The sequence below is a fragment of the Tursiops truncatus genome, chromosome 13 (assembly GCF_011762595.2).
Source record: "Tursiops truncatus isolate mTurTru1 chromosome 13, mTurTru1.mat.Y, whole genome shotgun sequence".
In the NCBI taxonomy this organism is placed as follows: domain Eukaryota; kingdom Metazoa; phylum Chordata; class Mammalia; order Artiodactyla; family Delphinidae; genus Tursiops; species Tursiops truncatus.
Window position 1 is genome coordinate 87,760,616 of NC_047046.1, and position 16,198 is coordinate 87,776,813.

A 16,198-nucleotide genomic window follows, 5' to 3' on the forward strand; every position below is an offset into this window, starting at 1 on the left:
CCCCACTTTCCCCAGGTCCCGGGCGTGAAGTCGTTGAGGGTGCCCACCCGCGCGACCTGCAGGCCTCCCGGTCCCCGCGGCAGACAAGTTTTTTGCTTTGGGTTTATTTTAAACCACATAGGGTGTCGTGCAATAGATTTATTATTTTTATACACCAGACATCTTAACCGCCCGAACAAACACTCCAGTCCCTTCCCTCCAAGGCCAACACGAAACTACGGTCCCGTTTTGGCCGCTGAGCCGCGCCGAGGAGAAGCAGCAGGGTCTGAAAGAGGAAAGTGTAAAGTGAAACGGGCCGGTTGGAGAGGTTTCCCCGAGCGCCGGCTCTCGGTTCTCAGACCAGCCCCCGTCGGTTAGAAATCCCGAAGTCGCGCCCGTAAACCGCCCCTGGCCCTCTGGGGCGGGCCGGGTGCCGGCGGCTGGGAGCCCGGGGAGGGGCTCGCGGTTCTCCAAGACACCCCCTCCCCCCAGCCCGCCATGCAACAGGCAATCTGGGTCGCTCAGATATCTACAGAAGAAAAATGACAATAACTCCACGTCCCGGGACTGCCGTGCAATCTGTTAGTAATTTAGCGGGATGGGAATTTCCTTTCTCGGGCCTGCCAGTGGAAGCGCTTTTCCAAATTTCCACAGCAGGGAAAGCCTGCGATTTTACATAATGACTTCAGCATGCAGGGCCCTCTCGGCACCCCCCTCGTCTCCGGCCCCCCTCCCCGCCCCCTCATTAAAGCAGAGTGTGGCTCTCTCAGGACACCCGCGTGGACCCAGGCGTCCGGGCCGGGCCGTGCGCCGGGTGCGCCCCCGCCCGCCCCCCGTTGCGCCCCGCGGGCCGGTCGAGCGGCTGCCCGGCGCAGGGAGGGGCGGGCGCTCGGCCGCTGGTCCCCGGGGCCCAGCGCTGGCTCGGGCGGGCTGGGGCGTGATGTCACGGCAGGGAGGGGGCGCGGGAGCGGCCGGGCCGGCGGGGAGGCGGGGGAGGTGTTTTCCAGCTTTAAAAAGGCAGCAGGCAGAGCGCGGCCCTGCGTCAGAGCGAGACTCAGAGGCTCCGAACTCGCCGGCACAGTCAGTCACCGCGCCGGGGAGGGCGGCCGGGCGCGGGGACCGGGGCGCGGGCGCACACCTCCGAGCCCCCGCCGCCCGTCAGCCTGCCGGGCTCCCGGGGCCGCCGCAGCCCGGACCCGCCACGCGCGCACACGCCCCTCACAACGCTTCTCTGGGGCGCGCGGCGCTGAGCCCGGGCCGGCGCGCGTCCGCCGGGGGAGAGGCGTCCTTCCTCGGGAGACCCGGCCCCGCGCGGCGGCGCAAGACGCCCGCTCCTCCTCCCGCTCCTCCCGCTGCCGCCGCCGCCGCCGCCGCCGCGTGGATGCCAAGTACCAGTTTTCCAGTCCCTTCCAAGTTTCCACTCGGCCCTCCGGCTGCAGTCTGCGGGAGCGGAGAAACTTTGGGGCCCTCTGCGCCCGCCGGCGGCACCATGAAGTCGGCAGAGGAAGGTAAGCCGGAGCGGCCGCAGACCCCCGGCGCGGCCCCCGGGGGCCCCCGGCCCCGCGCCCTGAGCCCGGCGCCCGTGCGGCCCGCGCCCGTCCGACCCACGCCCGGCGGGGTCCCGGCCCGCGGAGGGGCGAGCAGGCCGGTCCAGGGTCCGCGCGCAGGGAGGGGCGCGGGCGGCCGGGCGCGCGGCGGGCGCGCTGCACAGATTGGGAAGCGGTGTCCCCCTGGTGTTTCCCCAGAGCAGCCCTGATTTCGTGCGCGCCTTCTTGCCAATAGGTGTCTCCTCTTCTCTAGCGCTGAGTGCGCGCACTTGGCCTTCGCTGGTGCAGCCTCGCGGCTGCTCCGGCTATAGAAACTCAGTTCAAATGCAGGCGGCTGGGGGACGGGGCGAGGTTAGGGCCGTCAGAACCACGAAGGAAGGACACTTTGGAAAGCAGCGAGGTTTCTCTGGGAAAGGGGGATGGCCGGTGTCTTCCCCCGTGGGGCAAGGCCCCAGGAAGACCAGCCGTACGGTGAGGTTGGGGGGGGGGGGCGGTGTTCTGCGCCCCTCCACGAGCTCAGTCGGTAGCAGATTCCTTCCAGGCGCTGGGCCCCGCGAACCGCTCCGTGTGGCGCTGCCCCGCCGGTGGCTCGACCCGCAGGACTAAAAACCATCAGAGGAGCGGTCGGGCACAGCCCCTGATTCAAGGCAGTTTGCAGCCTTAGAGACTTGAGAGTTCCAAACGTAGATGTTCCAGGACAGTTGGAAAAGAGACCTCCGAGTTTCAAGCTACTTGTTCATAGTCACGAAGATGGCATAAGTGTCTGCCCTGCCCTGAAGGCTGGTGATGGCGAGGCCGCCGCTACTGACGGTGCGCTTGCGACCCTCCCGCGTGCGGTCTTAGGTCCACAGTCCCCTCACCCGCACCCTCTCAACACTCCTCCCACCCCTGACCAAAGCAGCCCAGAGTTCCTACGGCGTTCCTGAAGGTGTCTGAAGATAGCCTCTGAAAGGGGTGACGAGCATCCTCGTCAGGGAGCACGATGGAAGCTGGGAGACACCTTTCCAAATGCCGTAGCAACCCTGAAGTACTTTGTCTAAACTATTTTAAGAAAACCGCCTCGCCTGCCAGTGCATGATGAGTGCTCGTACTTCGCAGGGCAGACACCCCTGTGGGGAGAGCTAGGAAGTAACTGCTGCCGTCTCCTGCACGATCTAATCACTGTGACGGCCCCTCCTGCATTACAACTGCGCTTTTCAAAGACTGCCGGCTCGGGAGAACTTCCTTCTCTTTAGCAAACGTGAGCTCAAGACCGTACATTCAATATAAGAACAGCGGTATGGGGTCAGTGTCTTGATGTCTTATGTTATTTCTACATATTTTCATCAAGGGAGGAAGATGTATCTCATGTTTCTCACCATTTCATCCCAATTTAGAAGATGCTGAAATGTAAACAGCAGGTGACGTTTACAGGACAAGCTCTTACTGTTAAAAAAGTTGTAAAAGTTGTCGAGATTTTGATTTTACATCCTTGACACTTATTTCAAAGTTTCTTATCATTGCTTTTTATAAATGTGGGTCTTTCAAAGTTTAGGTTTCTTTACCTCTACAGTCGGTGGTCTGTCTGCGATAGAGAATCTTTTTTCTCTTACAAGAGGAAAAGGCGTCTATGGGGGTGGTGGTTATCTTTCAGGTTTCCAGCTTAAGAAAATACATTGGAAGGTGTCCCTGCTAAGAGGCAGCACGCCAGGCGTGATGATGCCCTTTGACTAAACAAATATTGGTGTATTTATAAGGACCACAGAATTAGGCTAAACAGAAAGTATGATCTAATCCTTCATAGAGCCAGGCACAGGGTATGAGAGGCAGGGCCTGCAGGTCCACGCCTGCCGTGCTGAGGCCTTCCCCCGCAGGCCCGGCTGGGCTTTAGTTGCCCATGTGAGAATCTCAGGGATTCCCCAGCGCTTCCCTCCAGTTTAGTGAGCATGTGGTCAAAGCTCACTGGGCACTGCTGTTGGAGAAGGCCCTGTGCTCGTTCTTGTGCGTGGGGAATGCAGAGAGATGCAGGCCTCGTAGGTACACCCACCCACCCATCCAGAGGTGGTTCCACACTGAGTGCCCGGGGCTCTCCAGAACGGAACAATGCCCGCGCTGTTCTCCTGCCACTTAACTTCGCGGCGTTGTTTCCTAATCCAGATTAGAAAAGGCCCTGCTGCTCTGTCACACCCAGGGCTGGAGCTCTGGGCCCGGTGCACACCGGCAGCCTCTGACAGGAAGAGCCAGCTAAACGTTTCCATCAAGACGGGAGTGTCTGCTGAATTAGCAAATAGCTCCAAACCATTTACAAGACGAAAGGCACGGGGGTGCTGGGAAGAGGAGCAGTTAAAACACGGCCACCCTATCCGGTTACGTCGGTGGGGGATCTGCAAGTAGGCGGGGATCAGCTCGGCCTTAGGATAAAGCAGACCCCAGTCCTGACCCCGAGGGGCTCGGCTGCACCCGGAAGGGTAAACCCACTTTCTCCTGGACAGAACAGTTGAGCGAGAAGTTTTAGTCTAAACAGATGGTAGAGGCTGTTGTTTGTGTGTAAATTTTTGGTGGGGGTGAGAAGGTGGCTGAACTTAAAAAAAAAACCCGAAAAGAGAGAAAATGAAATATTGTGGCTTCTGAACGGAAAACAGAACTTCCATTTGCCTGAAGGTCAGCAAAAAAAGCAAACTAAAACAAAACAGCCCTCCAACATACATCTCAAAGATAGAACTATTATTAGAAACTAAATCAGGCCAAAGTGAACTATAGTTTATCACTGGAGAAAACCAGCGATTTGGAAAGGGTCATGAGAGGGAAAGGGTTTGGGGGAGGGGTCACGTGATTCCCAGGTTATCTGCTTCCGAAAAAAGCAATCCCCACGGGGCCAGAGGGCCTGCGGGGCAGAGAGCAGGACTCGTTTGATTAGCAGCGGAGTTGCAGACACGGACACTTGTGCACTCTCCTCCTTTCCCACTCGACTCCCCCTGCGCGGGTCGTTCTCAGCCTCTCACACCGCCGTCTTGGCCACCATCCCGTTGCTCTTGCAGATGCTGGTGTCACGGGGTGCCAAGATTCTCGGGCAGTTAGAACAAACACCTGGGAGAAAGTCCTGGGGAGAGTTGGTGCTCAGGCGGGCCTAGCCTTTTATACTGCTGTTGTGCGGACGGGCTGCTCTGTGTCCGGGCCTTGGGTTTCACCCCCCCGCGAGCTCTCCCTCAACCTGGGAAAGCTTTGGAGTCACTCACGGGTGGCTGGCAGGCTACTTGTGCGCGCACAGGCGTGTGCACGCGTGTTTCAGGAATCTGAGGGACTAACGTGAACGGGGTCCCAAAAAGGAAGGGGTGCCAGTTGGGCATCAGCCTGCGAGTGGAAGGCCGCGTAAAGCAGCCCGGCCTCAAGGTGCGAAGGAGAGCGCGCTCCCAGCCCCGACCAACCTCCCACCTTCCTCTTTCGGGCTCTGGGGGCTGGAAAACGGTGTTCCCTGTGTTCGTTGCTCTTTCGCAGCGGGCTGGGGAAGAAGCCGCTGCTTTGAAAGCGAGCCCTGCGGTCCAGGGAATTCTACTCCGAGCCCTGGCTGCGGGGCTTCGGCTGGACGTGCGCGTTACAGACTCGGCAACAACCGAGACGGGCTGATCCTCGTCCTACGAGGGGCCAGGCAGCGGGGAGGCCCCTCTAGGCACGTTCAGTAGGTTGGTGAGGCGTCAGCAGCAACTCGGGACGCAGCTATTGATCTTCGCGACCCGCTGCCTCCGGGTGCAGCCAGCCGGCACCGCTAGCGGTGCCCGCCTCCCCGGAGTGAGGCTGCAGGCGGGCGGGGGTCCACCGCCGGCTCCCGTCCTCGCCCGCCCCCAGCCTCTGCCCACCCGGCTCCGGCCGCAGGGGCGCTCGGGCGGCGGGGCGGACGGAGGTGGCTGGACCCCGTGTCCCCTCCCCCCAGTCCCCGGCGCACGCGTATCCCCCCGAGTGCGGACCCGGGGGGCACTCGGGGGTCTCGCTCGCGCGGAGGGGCGGACCCGAGAGCCTCCTGGGGGCCCCGGGCGCGGGTGTGGGCGCCGGGAGCCGGGACACCAGAGAAAGGCGTGCGCTCCAGCTCGCGGGGAGAGTTTATTTAAAACTCGGAAGCCGGCGGCCGGCAAGCTGCTTGTTTATGTAAACCCGGAAACAGCGGGGGGAGGGGCGCGGCGGGGGAGGGCCGGGGGGAGGGGCGCGAGCGGGAGTCACGTTACCCGAGGACGCGCGGCCGAGCGCAGGGCGCAGCCGAGCCCCGGGCGCCTCGACCACAGGTGCCCGCGGCCGGGGCCCCGACCCTGGACCCCGACCGGACCCCCTCCAGGGCCCTAACCCCGACCCCGACCCCAACCTGGCATCCCGACCCCGACCCCGGACCCCAGCCTGACTCCAGTCCAGGACCCCGACCCAGGCCTTGACTCCTGACACCGGACCCCGCCCGACTCCAGCCTAGATCCCGACCCCGGACCCCGACCCGGGACCCCAACCAGGTCCCCGACCCCCGACCAGACCCGAACCCCGGATCCGATCCCACCCCTGACCTCCGACCCCGACCCCGGACCCCAGACCCCTGACCTCGGACCCCGACCCTCTGATCTCTGACCCCCGACCCAACATGACGGGGCTGGAGGAGGACCAGGAGTTCGACTTTGATTTCCTCTTCGAGTTTAACCAGAGCGACGAGGGCGCCGCCGCGGCCACCGCAGGTGGGTCCGCGCGGGGCCGGGGCGCAGGGAGGGGGCGCGGGGCCGGGCGGGCCGGATCCGCGGCGGGAGGGGCGGGCCCGGAGGCGCGCCGCGGCTCCCGCCCCTCTGCCCCGGGGCGCCCCCCAGTCTCCCGTCCCCGACCCCCCGCGGCGCCAGGGGCGGGGGCAGCGCCCATAGCCTCCCCAGCGGGTCCAGTTGAGGGGCGAGCGGGGTAGCGAGAGAGGCCCCTTTGGAGTAGGCAGATCCCCCCGGCCAAGTGTGCTAGGCTCGGGGCCGCACTCCAGCTGAGCCCTGAGCGCATTCCCGCTGGAGGGGCCTCCTCTTTAGGGCGGGGCGCCGCTCCCGCCAGGGGACAGTGTGCCAGGCCCTGGACTTGGACGTCCCGGCGGGGCGGGGGCCACGAGCTCCCCGAGTCTGCCCGCCCGCTCCCTGTGCCCTCAGCGCTGAAGCCTCCCTTCCCCCTGCCACCAGGAAAAGTTCCTCCGGTACCTCGGACCACCAAGTCCCCGGGCCTTGCCTTTCTTTCGTTTTCTCTTCTCGGTCAAAAATAAAGGTTCTACTTAAACAGAAGATAAAGGAACCCTCCAGCCCCCTAGAGTGTGTGCTCTTGGATAAGAGTAAGCCCTTGAACGATCACGCCCCCTTTTACTGGAAGACCCAGTCTGTGCCTAGGGTCGCCCTGCGTGGAGGGAACCGAGAGCCCCCTCCTTACAGCCTGGCTCTCCCCGACCTGTCTTTCTGCCCCCTGTCGGCCCTCTTTCTGTGTCTGTCTTCAAGATGTTCTCTCTGTCCCTGCCCACGTGGCGGTGAAGTGGTGAAGCTGAGCCCAGCACACTTGGCACTGGCGGGCGCCCGTCTCTGCAATGACTGTATAATATTTTCCGTATCATTCACTGCCCCTCTTTTAAAAGTGCAACGTCCTGCTCGTTTTTGTGTTTTTTTTTTTTTTTTTTTTTTTCCGGTACGTGGGCCTCTCACTGTTGTGGAGCGCAGGCTCCGGACGCGCAGGCTCAGCAGCCATGGCTCACGGGCCCAGCCGCTCCGCGGCATGTGGGATCTTCCCGGACCGGGGCACGAACCCGTGTCCCCTGCATCGACAGGCGGACTCTCGACCACTGCACCACCAGGGAAGCCCCCTGCTCGTTTTTTTAAAAAAAAATGTTCCAACCAGGCCAAGGCTGCTTGGATCTGTCCTCCCTAAACGTCTTCTCTTTTCCACTTCCTCGGCTGTACCATTTCCAGGCCTTTGGGTCAGGCGGTGACAAGGCAGGCGCGGGTGGGAGACCGAGGCAATTGTCTGAACAGATCTGGGGCGGAAGTGGAGAAACAGGCCCTGAAGGCCTTCTGCACTTGCTGGGCTTCGGCTGTGTGTGCGCAGGTCCTGGCTGGGCTTCCTGGGTTGTTTCCACCAGAAGACTTTCTCCCTTGGTATCCAACCCCCTTTTCAGTCTGTTTAGCAGATATCTTTGATGAGAGGCTTGGTGACCTCTTCAGGGTGTGAAAGCCAGTCCAGGACAGGGACTGCCATGCTCGTCCTGTGTCCTCAGGGGCTCTGCTGCCCGCTTGGTGCTTGGGAAGCTCCCAGAGTTGGGGAAGCCCTCACGGCCTCCCCCCGTCTCTTTGCATGTCTGCTCCCCCCGACAGCGAGCTGAGTAACGCTGTCAAGGGGCCTTTTCAGCCTCACTGCCAAGCATACAGCCCCCACCCCGACCTCCAGGGACCACAGTCCCATTAAAGCCTCTTGCAGGAAGGCCTCTGGGGTGCTGGCAGCTGGGGCCCAGCGTTCACCAGGCTTTGGGGGAAGGGCAGCTGGAGAGAGCTCTGGGCAGAGATGGAAAGGGCTCCTTCCCCTTGTCATGGTGTTAGGAAGAAGTTGATAGAAAACATTCCTTCTTGCCTATTTATGTGAGAAGCACTCATACTTTTTTCTTTTTTATTAAGACTTTTTGAGAACAGTGTTAGCTTCACGGCAGAACTGGGTGGAAGGTATAGAGATTTCCCCCTCCTCCCGCAGGGACGGTCTCCCCCACTATCAACATCCCTACCAGATGGTACCTTTGTTACAGTCGATGAACCTACACTGACACATCATCACCTAAAGTCTGTAGTTTACATAGGGTTCACTCTGGGTGTTGTACATTCTGTGGGTTTGGACAGGTGTGCAATGACACGTATCCACCATCATGGGGTCATACGGAGTGTTTTCACTGCCGTAAACATCCTCTGTGCCCCCCCGTATCTCCCTCCCTCCCCCAGCCCCCGGCACCACTGATCTGCTCACCGGGTCCACAGTTTGTCTTTTCCAGAACGTCCCGTAGTTGGACACACAGTGCTCAGCCGTTTCATGTGGGCTTTTTTCACTTAGCAACATGCGTTTCCGTCTCCTGCATGCCTCTTCGTGACTTGCTGGCTCTGGTGCTAAATAATATTCCCTTGTCTGGATGGACCCCGGTTTATCTATCCATTCAACTTACCAAAGGACATCTTGGTTGCTTCTAAGTTTTGGCATTTATGAATAAAGTACTTTCTTCTTGTTCTTATTAGTTACTAACATTATATTGTAACTATTAAGTTCATGGTTACATTGTTATATTAAATTCTTCAGCTCTTAATGGGTGACGGGAGTGCCTTCACATTATTTCCGGAATGAACCTGGATAGAAATAAATGAATGAATGACTAATTCTGAGATCGAGTGTGAAGCGCGCTGGCGCAGAGCCTTAGAGATGATACTGAACCAAAAGTGGGCACCTTCTCAAAAGGACACGGCCAGCCCTGACCTTGGGGTCCCTTGTCCCTGTCACGATTTTCTCTGAGTTGAGAGCGGCATCCTCTCACCTGTCACCCTGTCACTCCCGCCACCTCTTGCGCTGGGAAGCGTGGCCCCCGGGTGTTCGAGGGGCCGTGGGTCCTGGGGTTCTTTACTTCCAGAGCGCTCGGCGGTGCGGATAGACAGTCAGCCACCATTTGTTGGGAGAAAGAAAAGAGAATTTTAAAAATAATCTGCCCTGGGCTGGGCTGGGCAGGGTGTTGTTTGCCCTCCCGGGGCACTCCCGGCCCCTCTAGGGAGGAGGCTGGGCGGTGGGCTTCCGTCTCTGGGGAGCAGGCAGAGGGCCTCCTGCTTCTCTCCGGGTCTCAGGAAATAGCTGCTCTGCTGTCAGCCGGGCGGCGGGCGTGGCCCTGCTTCCCGCCCGCCTGGGGCTCCTGTTTTCTAAGTTATTTTGGCCGCCGGGCTGGGGACTGTAGCCCTGGCAACTCAGGAGGAAATGGGCCTGGCCTCAGCCTCCTGGCCTCGAGGGCAGGTCCCTCACCGCCACCTTGACTGTGCAGGATGGCGTTTCACGGCTCACGTGTGAAAGGGGGCATCTTCTGATGACGTGAAGACTTGGGGGCGTTTTTATTCTCAGTTCCCTCCTCAGCGGTGGTGATGGTGATGGCGAGGACGCCCCAGAGGCCCGCGTGTCTGCGCAGGAGGGCGCGGGGCCCAGCGCCCAGAGCGCAGGCGGCCCCTTGGCCTCTTAGCACAGGTGACTGCCCTTGCACCTTCAGCTCAGCAGCCCCAAAGTTCCAGCCCCAAAGTTCCAGCGGGCTGCTTTGTCCCAGAGGACATTTTAATTCTCTGTGATGTTTGTCAGAGGAAGGCCACAGCGACTCATGGCCACAGGCTGTTTTTGATTCCTTAAACGCGGGGCCTGGGAAGGTGAAGACCTAAGGCAGTGAGGCTGGGGCGTTGGAGCCCGTCCCCGTCGCGACGCAGGGGACCCCTGTGAGGACGGCTGCTTGTTGCCTCTGGAAGTCATCTCCCTGGCAGGCAGTGGGGTGACCGGTGCCCTCAGAGCTGTGTCTGTCTGTCACCCACGGGCCTGGCTCCTGCCCTGCCCAGTAAACAGCTCCCGACAGAAAGGTCCTGGCGTGGAGCGTCTTTTTTGTTTTGTGTTTTGTTTTGTTTCCACTACCTGCGAAGTATAATCTGGCCGCGAGGGCAGTGCCCACGGCTGGGGAGAGGAGGCCTGGCTGCCAGGCTGCTTCCAGTTCTATTTCTAGCTTCGTGTCCTACGGCTCAACCCCAGCAAATGCTGAAGGGGGTGTTCCGTACAATGAAAAACAAAAGTCGCCATGACGGGCTTCCTCTCAGGGTCTGTGACGGACGGGGGACGCGGGCAGGGGCAAGGTGGCTCCCCCGTCTCTGGTGAGACGGCCGCCGTGTGCGGGGCGAGGGCGCAGCCAGCAGTGCGCTCTGCGTCCCCCTCGAGGCCCCGGATGGCGCTGGGCAGGGGTCTGAGCACTCGGGAACCTGCTGAGATGCAGTCGGCCATGGTGGAAGGACACGGATCGACTTTTTTGGTGGTTGTGCAGAGATGATGCGTTTGTGCGGTTCTGAAATACACGAGCTTTCAGAATGAGAGGAAGTACTTCCGCCAGCTCTGGCCTGTTGAACGAGCTGAGGATGGAGCTCGCAGTGGGCGCTGGACCCACTGGGAGCTGATGCGCGGTCCGCAGGCTCCAGGCACCCCTACTCCCCACGCTGGCGTCCATCTCTGCGCCTGCCCCCGCCGGGGACCTGGAGGCGGCATGGCTTCAGAGATGAGCCACGCTTTCATGAACGTCCACTATATTAAGCCGTTTTGAATAAGCTCTCCCCAATATTTGCTTAGACTCCTGCGCTGTAAGTCGATGAATCTCCTGGGCAGGCAGCCAGGCTCTGGAGGCAGCAGCAGAAACTGGGAGTAATGGGTGCGGAGCTCCCCAGTGGCCGCCGATGTGGCAGGCGTCAGCCTGAGCATCTCAGGGCTGTCAGGAAAGTCACTGGAAATGTTTTCATTCCAGGTAAATGTAATCCCTTTGAATAGTTAAAGAATTCAGATTTGAATTACGGTTTAGGTAGGAGATTGAGTGGAAGCTGGGAGGGATGAGGGGAGGGGAGAGATGCCCCCCCACCCAGCCCCGGCAGGAAGGCAGGCCCCGGGCAGGCCGGGACCTACCTGGACACGTTTTGCCCGCAAAGGGAGAACTTCCATCAGCAGACGGTGGCTGAGCTCAGAATCAGGTTGAGGCGCTTAAGGCTTTTGCTGTGCAATTCAGTTAATTAAGGCGAACGCACGCTGAGGTGGTCTTCTCTGTGTTTAATAAAGGCTCATAAAGGCTCGTGTTCTTCTCTCCCTCGTTGCGTCGCGCTTATTGACAGACTCTGGTTAAATAAAGGCCCCCCTTCGGAATGCCCTGGGAGTCAGCGGACCCCCTGTTCCCATCTCCCTCTGGGGGCCGGGGGCAGGGGCGGGCACGCTCTCAGGTCCCCGCCACGACTCGGGCTCGGGACCGCGAATGTGGCGGCGTCCCGGGGGCAGGTGGTGGGGAGGCCCCAAGCTGATGGCTAGGATTTTTTTGAATTCTTGGAATTACCTTCCTGCCAGCAAATGGTAGTTCAGTGGTGGGATCAGCTGTATCTTTTAAAATAAATGACAGATTTGCATAATATTCTTAGCTGGGCGGGAAGTGTGGGCTCTGTCCACTAAACCCCTGCAAGGCCCCCCAAGGCCTCCGGGTGCTGGGGAAGGGGCCCGGCAGGCCCGTTGAGGGTGTGTGCGGACCCGGGCCTGGGCTCTGTGCACAGTTTGTATGTTTGCCGTCGTGTCCTGCCTGGGCTTCCCTCCTGGAGTCGTGACTCGTCTTTACAATGAAGTCCGTTCTTCGTCGAAGGCCGGATGGCCTGTGCTCTTCACATGGAGGAAAGGGCTCAAAGCACACGGTGACCACAGAAGCGAGGGTGCAGGCCTGGGGCACCTTCACTGCTCCCAGGAGCGGCCGGGTCTGGGGCCCTCTTTCAGCTGGGGGGGGGCTGGCGTGTTGTCCCCTTGCGGACAGAACGTCAGGGAGGCATGGGGCTCGTGCCGCATCATAGCTGCTGCCCGGGGCTCTTTGTCCGCAGGAGCTGGGATGGGCCTCCTCTGTGGGCCAGGGAAGGCGCGCGTCCAGGCTGGTTCAGGCCGGCGAGTACCCTGTGGTGGCAGGGTGCAGGCAGAGGCGGGGCCCGTGTGTTGGGCTGCGGGCCTGCAGGGGAGCCAGGGCGGGCGGGGTGAAGACCCCACTCGCTGAGGTGGAGCTGGAGAGCCGGTTATGAGAAGCCGCCTGAGAAATGCCAGAAATGCTGGTTCCGATGCTTTAGCCCACATGGCGCCCGGATGGTGGGGGGGGCAGGGAGCCAGGGTCTGTGTAACTCACACTTGACCTTGGAACGCGTCGAGCGTAATACAGCCACTTGCTGAAGTGTCGTTACTGAAATTCCTGCCCTGGACGTCTGGGATGCGACTTGTTAATGTCCTGTGTACTGGCCGCGCAGCCCCCATCACAACCACACGACGACAGGTGGTGCTGGACGCCCCAGCCCGTCCAGCCTCCTTTGGTCGACATCTGACTTACCTGAAGCCACGCAGCTACTGGGAACGATTTTTTGTTTCTCAGACTGGCAGTTCTGGTTAGAATGGTTTGGACAGTGTTGGGCCAGCGGTGAAGGGAGACCCTCTTAGTGGGAGGTCTGTGGATGTGGCTGTAAGGTCCGTGTAAGGTACCACCGCGCTGTGGCCTGAAGGGGACCTTGGTTCTGCCCGGCGCATCGGCCAGGTGCCTCTGGGAAGAAACACACAGCAGCATTCAGGCTCCCACGGTAACTGAGAGAAGACTGATTCCTTGTTGACACCACTGCCGCCCCTGATGGGTCCTGCCCTCGCAGAGACCCCGGGGCCTCCTGTGGGATCCGCACCCGCCCGCTGCCACGGTCCCTCTGGACAGCACTGGCCCGGCCTCCTCTGCGTCCAGGGCCTCCACTCACCCAGGCACAGGGTGGGGCTGAGGCAGGGGTGTCCGCACCTGTCCCGAGGGGTCACCGCGTGGCGGGCGGGGCCTCAGCGGCCTGGCCTGCAGCCCCCGGCCCCCTCCTTCTGAGCAGTCTTGACCGTCTCCTCTGGACATGCCTTTCCAGGCTTATTAACCTCCTGTGTGGTTTTTGCAAAGACTGTCCTCCGATTTTTAACATTCTAGTACGGTTTTTGTGTTAAATGTGTCCGTGGGCCTGCGAGGGTGTTGGTGTGAGCGGGGGACCCAGCAGTTGAGGGGAGCTTCACCCAGCAGGCCCAGGTGGGCCGGGCGCTGGCGTCGGGGTCCGGCCCCTGGTCGCGCCGCCTGTCCTTCCCTCTCGGGACGAGGGGGTGGCGAGGCTTGCGGGGGGCATATCCGCGGACCCGCCTAGCCCCCCTCCGCCCAGGCGCCACCTCCCACTCAGAGCTTCTGGTTCCCTCCGCTGCAGTTTCGCTTCTCTCCTCCTCACGGCTCAGTCTCTCCCTGGGGCCGTTTACAATCCGGCCCCGAATCTGAGCATCTGGACAACACTGACGCTTTCTCCCCAGAAGACAGCCTGGCCTTGACCCCCGGGGCGGGGGGCGGGGAGGGCAAGGCCTGTGTGTTCCCTCTGGGCCGCTCTTTTGGGGAGCAGCAGAGAACAGTGTTTTATGGGGCAGGGGATTCAGAGTGTAAAGCCAGAGTTTCTTGATAGCAAAGATGTAAGGGTCTGGGTTGCCAGAGGGAGGTTGTATGCTCCTTCTGAAATAAGCCATAATGGAAATAGATATCCCCCTACTGGGGGAGCTGGACCCACTTCCGTTAATAAATCGGATGGGATGTGAGCCTGTACTTTGAGGCCCTTGATTCTCTGGGGTCCGCCCGGGTGGGTTTCTGCAGCCCAGCGGAAGGGCGGCACTGTCATTGGATGAAGCGTCTCCGGGCTGGTGCGCTTGGCCCGGGAGGTGGTGTAGGGTTTCCACGAGCAGCTCCATTATTCAGAGACCTTGGGAGCCTCAGCTCTAGGCACACGATAATGAGGTACCCACGTGTTACAAAGGGTCTGTTCAAATTGGAAGTCCAGACGTGTGGCTTTGCTGCTAAAAATGACTAATTACACTAGTGTGACTTTTTCAGAACATTTTACTGAGGCTGTAATCGGTATGTGATGATTTAACATACGGCCGTACCTCAATGTCGTCTGCTTCGTGTTTCCTGTAAAAGAAGGATTCCTAGGCCATGAGCCACCATCAGAAGGTACACGAGCGATCCCGGAACCGATGTGTGCGTCCAGAACCCTTGGGGTGTTTTCTCTGTCGCTGGCGATGAGTCTATCACAGCGTCTTTAAGCGTCCAGGCCCCCGTGTCGAAAACCCGCCCACCCGTCTCTTGGTTGGACAGATGGCGCACCGTCGTGGACCAGGCACAGGCGTGGGCCCTGGAGGCAGGGGTGGACCAGGGTAGACCTGGGCGGGCCCGACGCGGCCCTCAGAGGCATGGGTTCTGCTGGTGCAGGACGTGATGGGGGAGATGGTGAACGTGAGGAGAAGAAAGAAAGTGGGGGAGGGTGACACGCCTGTTGGGCTGGGGGCTGCGACTGGGGTAGGGCAGGTGGGGGATGTGATTTTTGAGAAAAAGCAGAAAAAAATAAGGGGACCGGCGCTGCGGCTCTGCGGGAAGGATGTTTGTGCAGAGGGAAGCCCCGGTGGGCGCGTGTCCAAGTGAGAGGGCGGTGGCTGGAGTGGAGAGAGGAGGGGCCCGGGCGGGGCGCAGGGACCCTGCTGGCCAGGCCGGGGCTCGGGCTGCTTCTACGCTGGAGCAGCAGTAGCGAGCCCATCTCGGAGGCCAGGCCTGCGGGGTGAGGGGTGAGGCCGGTCCCGGATCGCGGGGTCCCTGAGCACGTGGGTGGCGGTTCCGTGGCCAGCGCCTCACCCGTCTCCCCCTCCCTTCCAGAGCACTACAGTTACGTCACCTCCGGCATCGGCTCTGGCCTGCCCCTCTCCTCCGCCCACCCCTCGCTGCCGGCCCCGTGCCACGGCCTGCAGACCTCGGCCCCGGGCGTCTCCACCGCAGGCTACGGGGCCGCCCTGGACGGCGGGCCCTCGAGCTACTTCCTCTCCTCCGGCGGAGTCAGACCGAACGGGGCCCCGGCCCTGGAGAGCCCTCGCATCGAGATCACCTCCTACCTGGGGCTGCACCACGGCAACGGCCAGTTCTTCCATGACGCGGACGCGGAAGACGTCCTTCCCAGCTCCAAGCGGTCCCCGTCCACGGCCACCCTGAACCTGCCCAGCCTGGAGGCCTACCGCGACCCCTCGTGCCTGAGCCCGGCCAGCAGCCTGTCGTCCCGCAGCTGCAACTCCGAGGCCTCGTCCTACGAGTCCAGCTTCTCGTACCCGTATGCGTCCCCGCAGACGTCCCCGTGGCAGTCCCCCTGCGTGTCCCCCAAGACCACAGACCCCGAGGAGGGCTTCCCCCGTGGCCTGGGGGCCTGCGGCCTGCTCGGGTCCCCGAGGCACTCGCCCTCCACGTCGCCGCGCACCAGCGTCACTGAGGAGAGCTGGCTGGGGGCCCGCACGTCCAGGCCCTCGTCCCCCTGCAACAAGCGGAAGTACGGCCTCAACGGCCGGCAGCTGTCCTGCTCCCCCCACCCCTCGCCCACGCCGTCCCCGCAAGGATCGCCACGGGTCAGCGTCACCGACGACACCTGGCTGGGCAACACCACGCAGTACACCAGCTCGGCCATCGTGGCCGCCATCAACGCCCTGAGCACCGACGGCAGCCTGGACCTGGGCGACGGCGTCCCCGTCAAGGCCCGCAAGACCGCCCTGGACCACTCGCCGTCAGTGGCGCTCAAGGTGGAGCCAGCCGGGGAGGACCTGGGGGCCACGCCGCCCACGTCTGATTTCCCACCCGAGGAGTTCCCATCCTTCCAGCACATCCGCAAGGGCGCCTTCTGCGACCAGTACCTGTCGGTGCCGCAGCACCTGTACCCGTGGGCCCGGCCGAGGTCCCCAACGTCCTACACCAGGTAAGCGGGTGCAGGTGGGCGTGGGCCGCGGCAGCGGGTTCCCGAGGCCCAGTGCCGGCAGGGCTGCTTCCTTCCAAGGCTCAGGGAGGATCTCCCGCTCTCCAGCGCCGGGTCTGCTGCCGTCCT

The 16,198-nt window shown here is 61.5% G+C and overlaps 1 protein-coding gene across 8 annotated transcripts in view; it reads left to right on the top strand.

The window, feature by feature from the left end:
- The first annotated feature begins 264 nt into the window (after positions 1-264).
- NFATC1 (nuclear factor of activated T cells 1) overlaps positions 265-16,198 on the top strand; it is a 102,626-nt gene continuing 86,692 nt past the window's right edge. For 4 of the 8 annotated variants that reach the window (XM_073790839.1, XM_073790841.1, XM_033837870.2 and 1 more), the window contains exons 1-2: positions 1,355-1,487; positions 14,995-16,072. In XM_073790839.1, the coding sequence (XP_073646940.1) occupies positions 1,361-1,487; positions 14,995-16,072 (1,205 nt within the window). In that variant the 5' untranslated portion in view covers positions 1,355-1,360. Of the gene's footprint in view, positions 1,488-5,786; positions 6,212-14,994; positions 16,073-16,198 lie in introns of those variants that run through there. The other 4 variants (XM_073790840.1, XM_073790838.1, XM_033837868.2 and 1 more) reach the window with 4 other exon arrangements.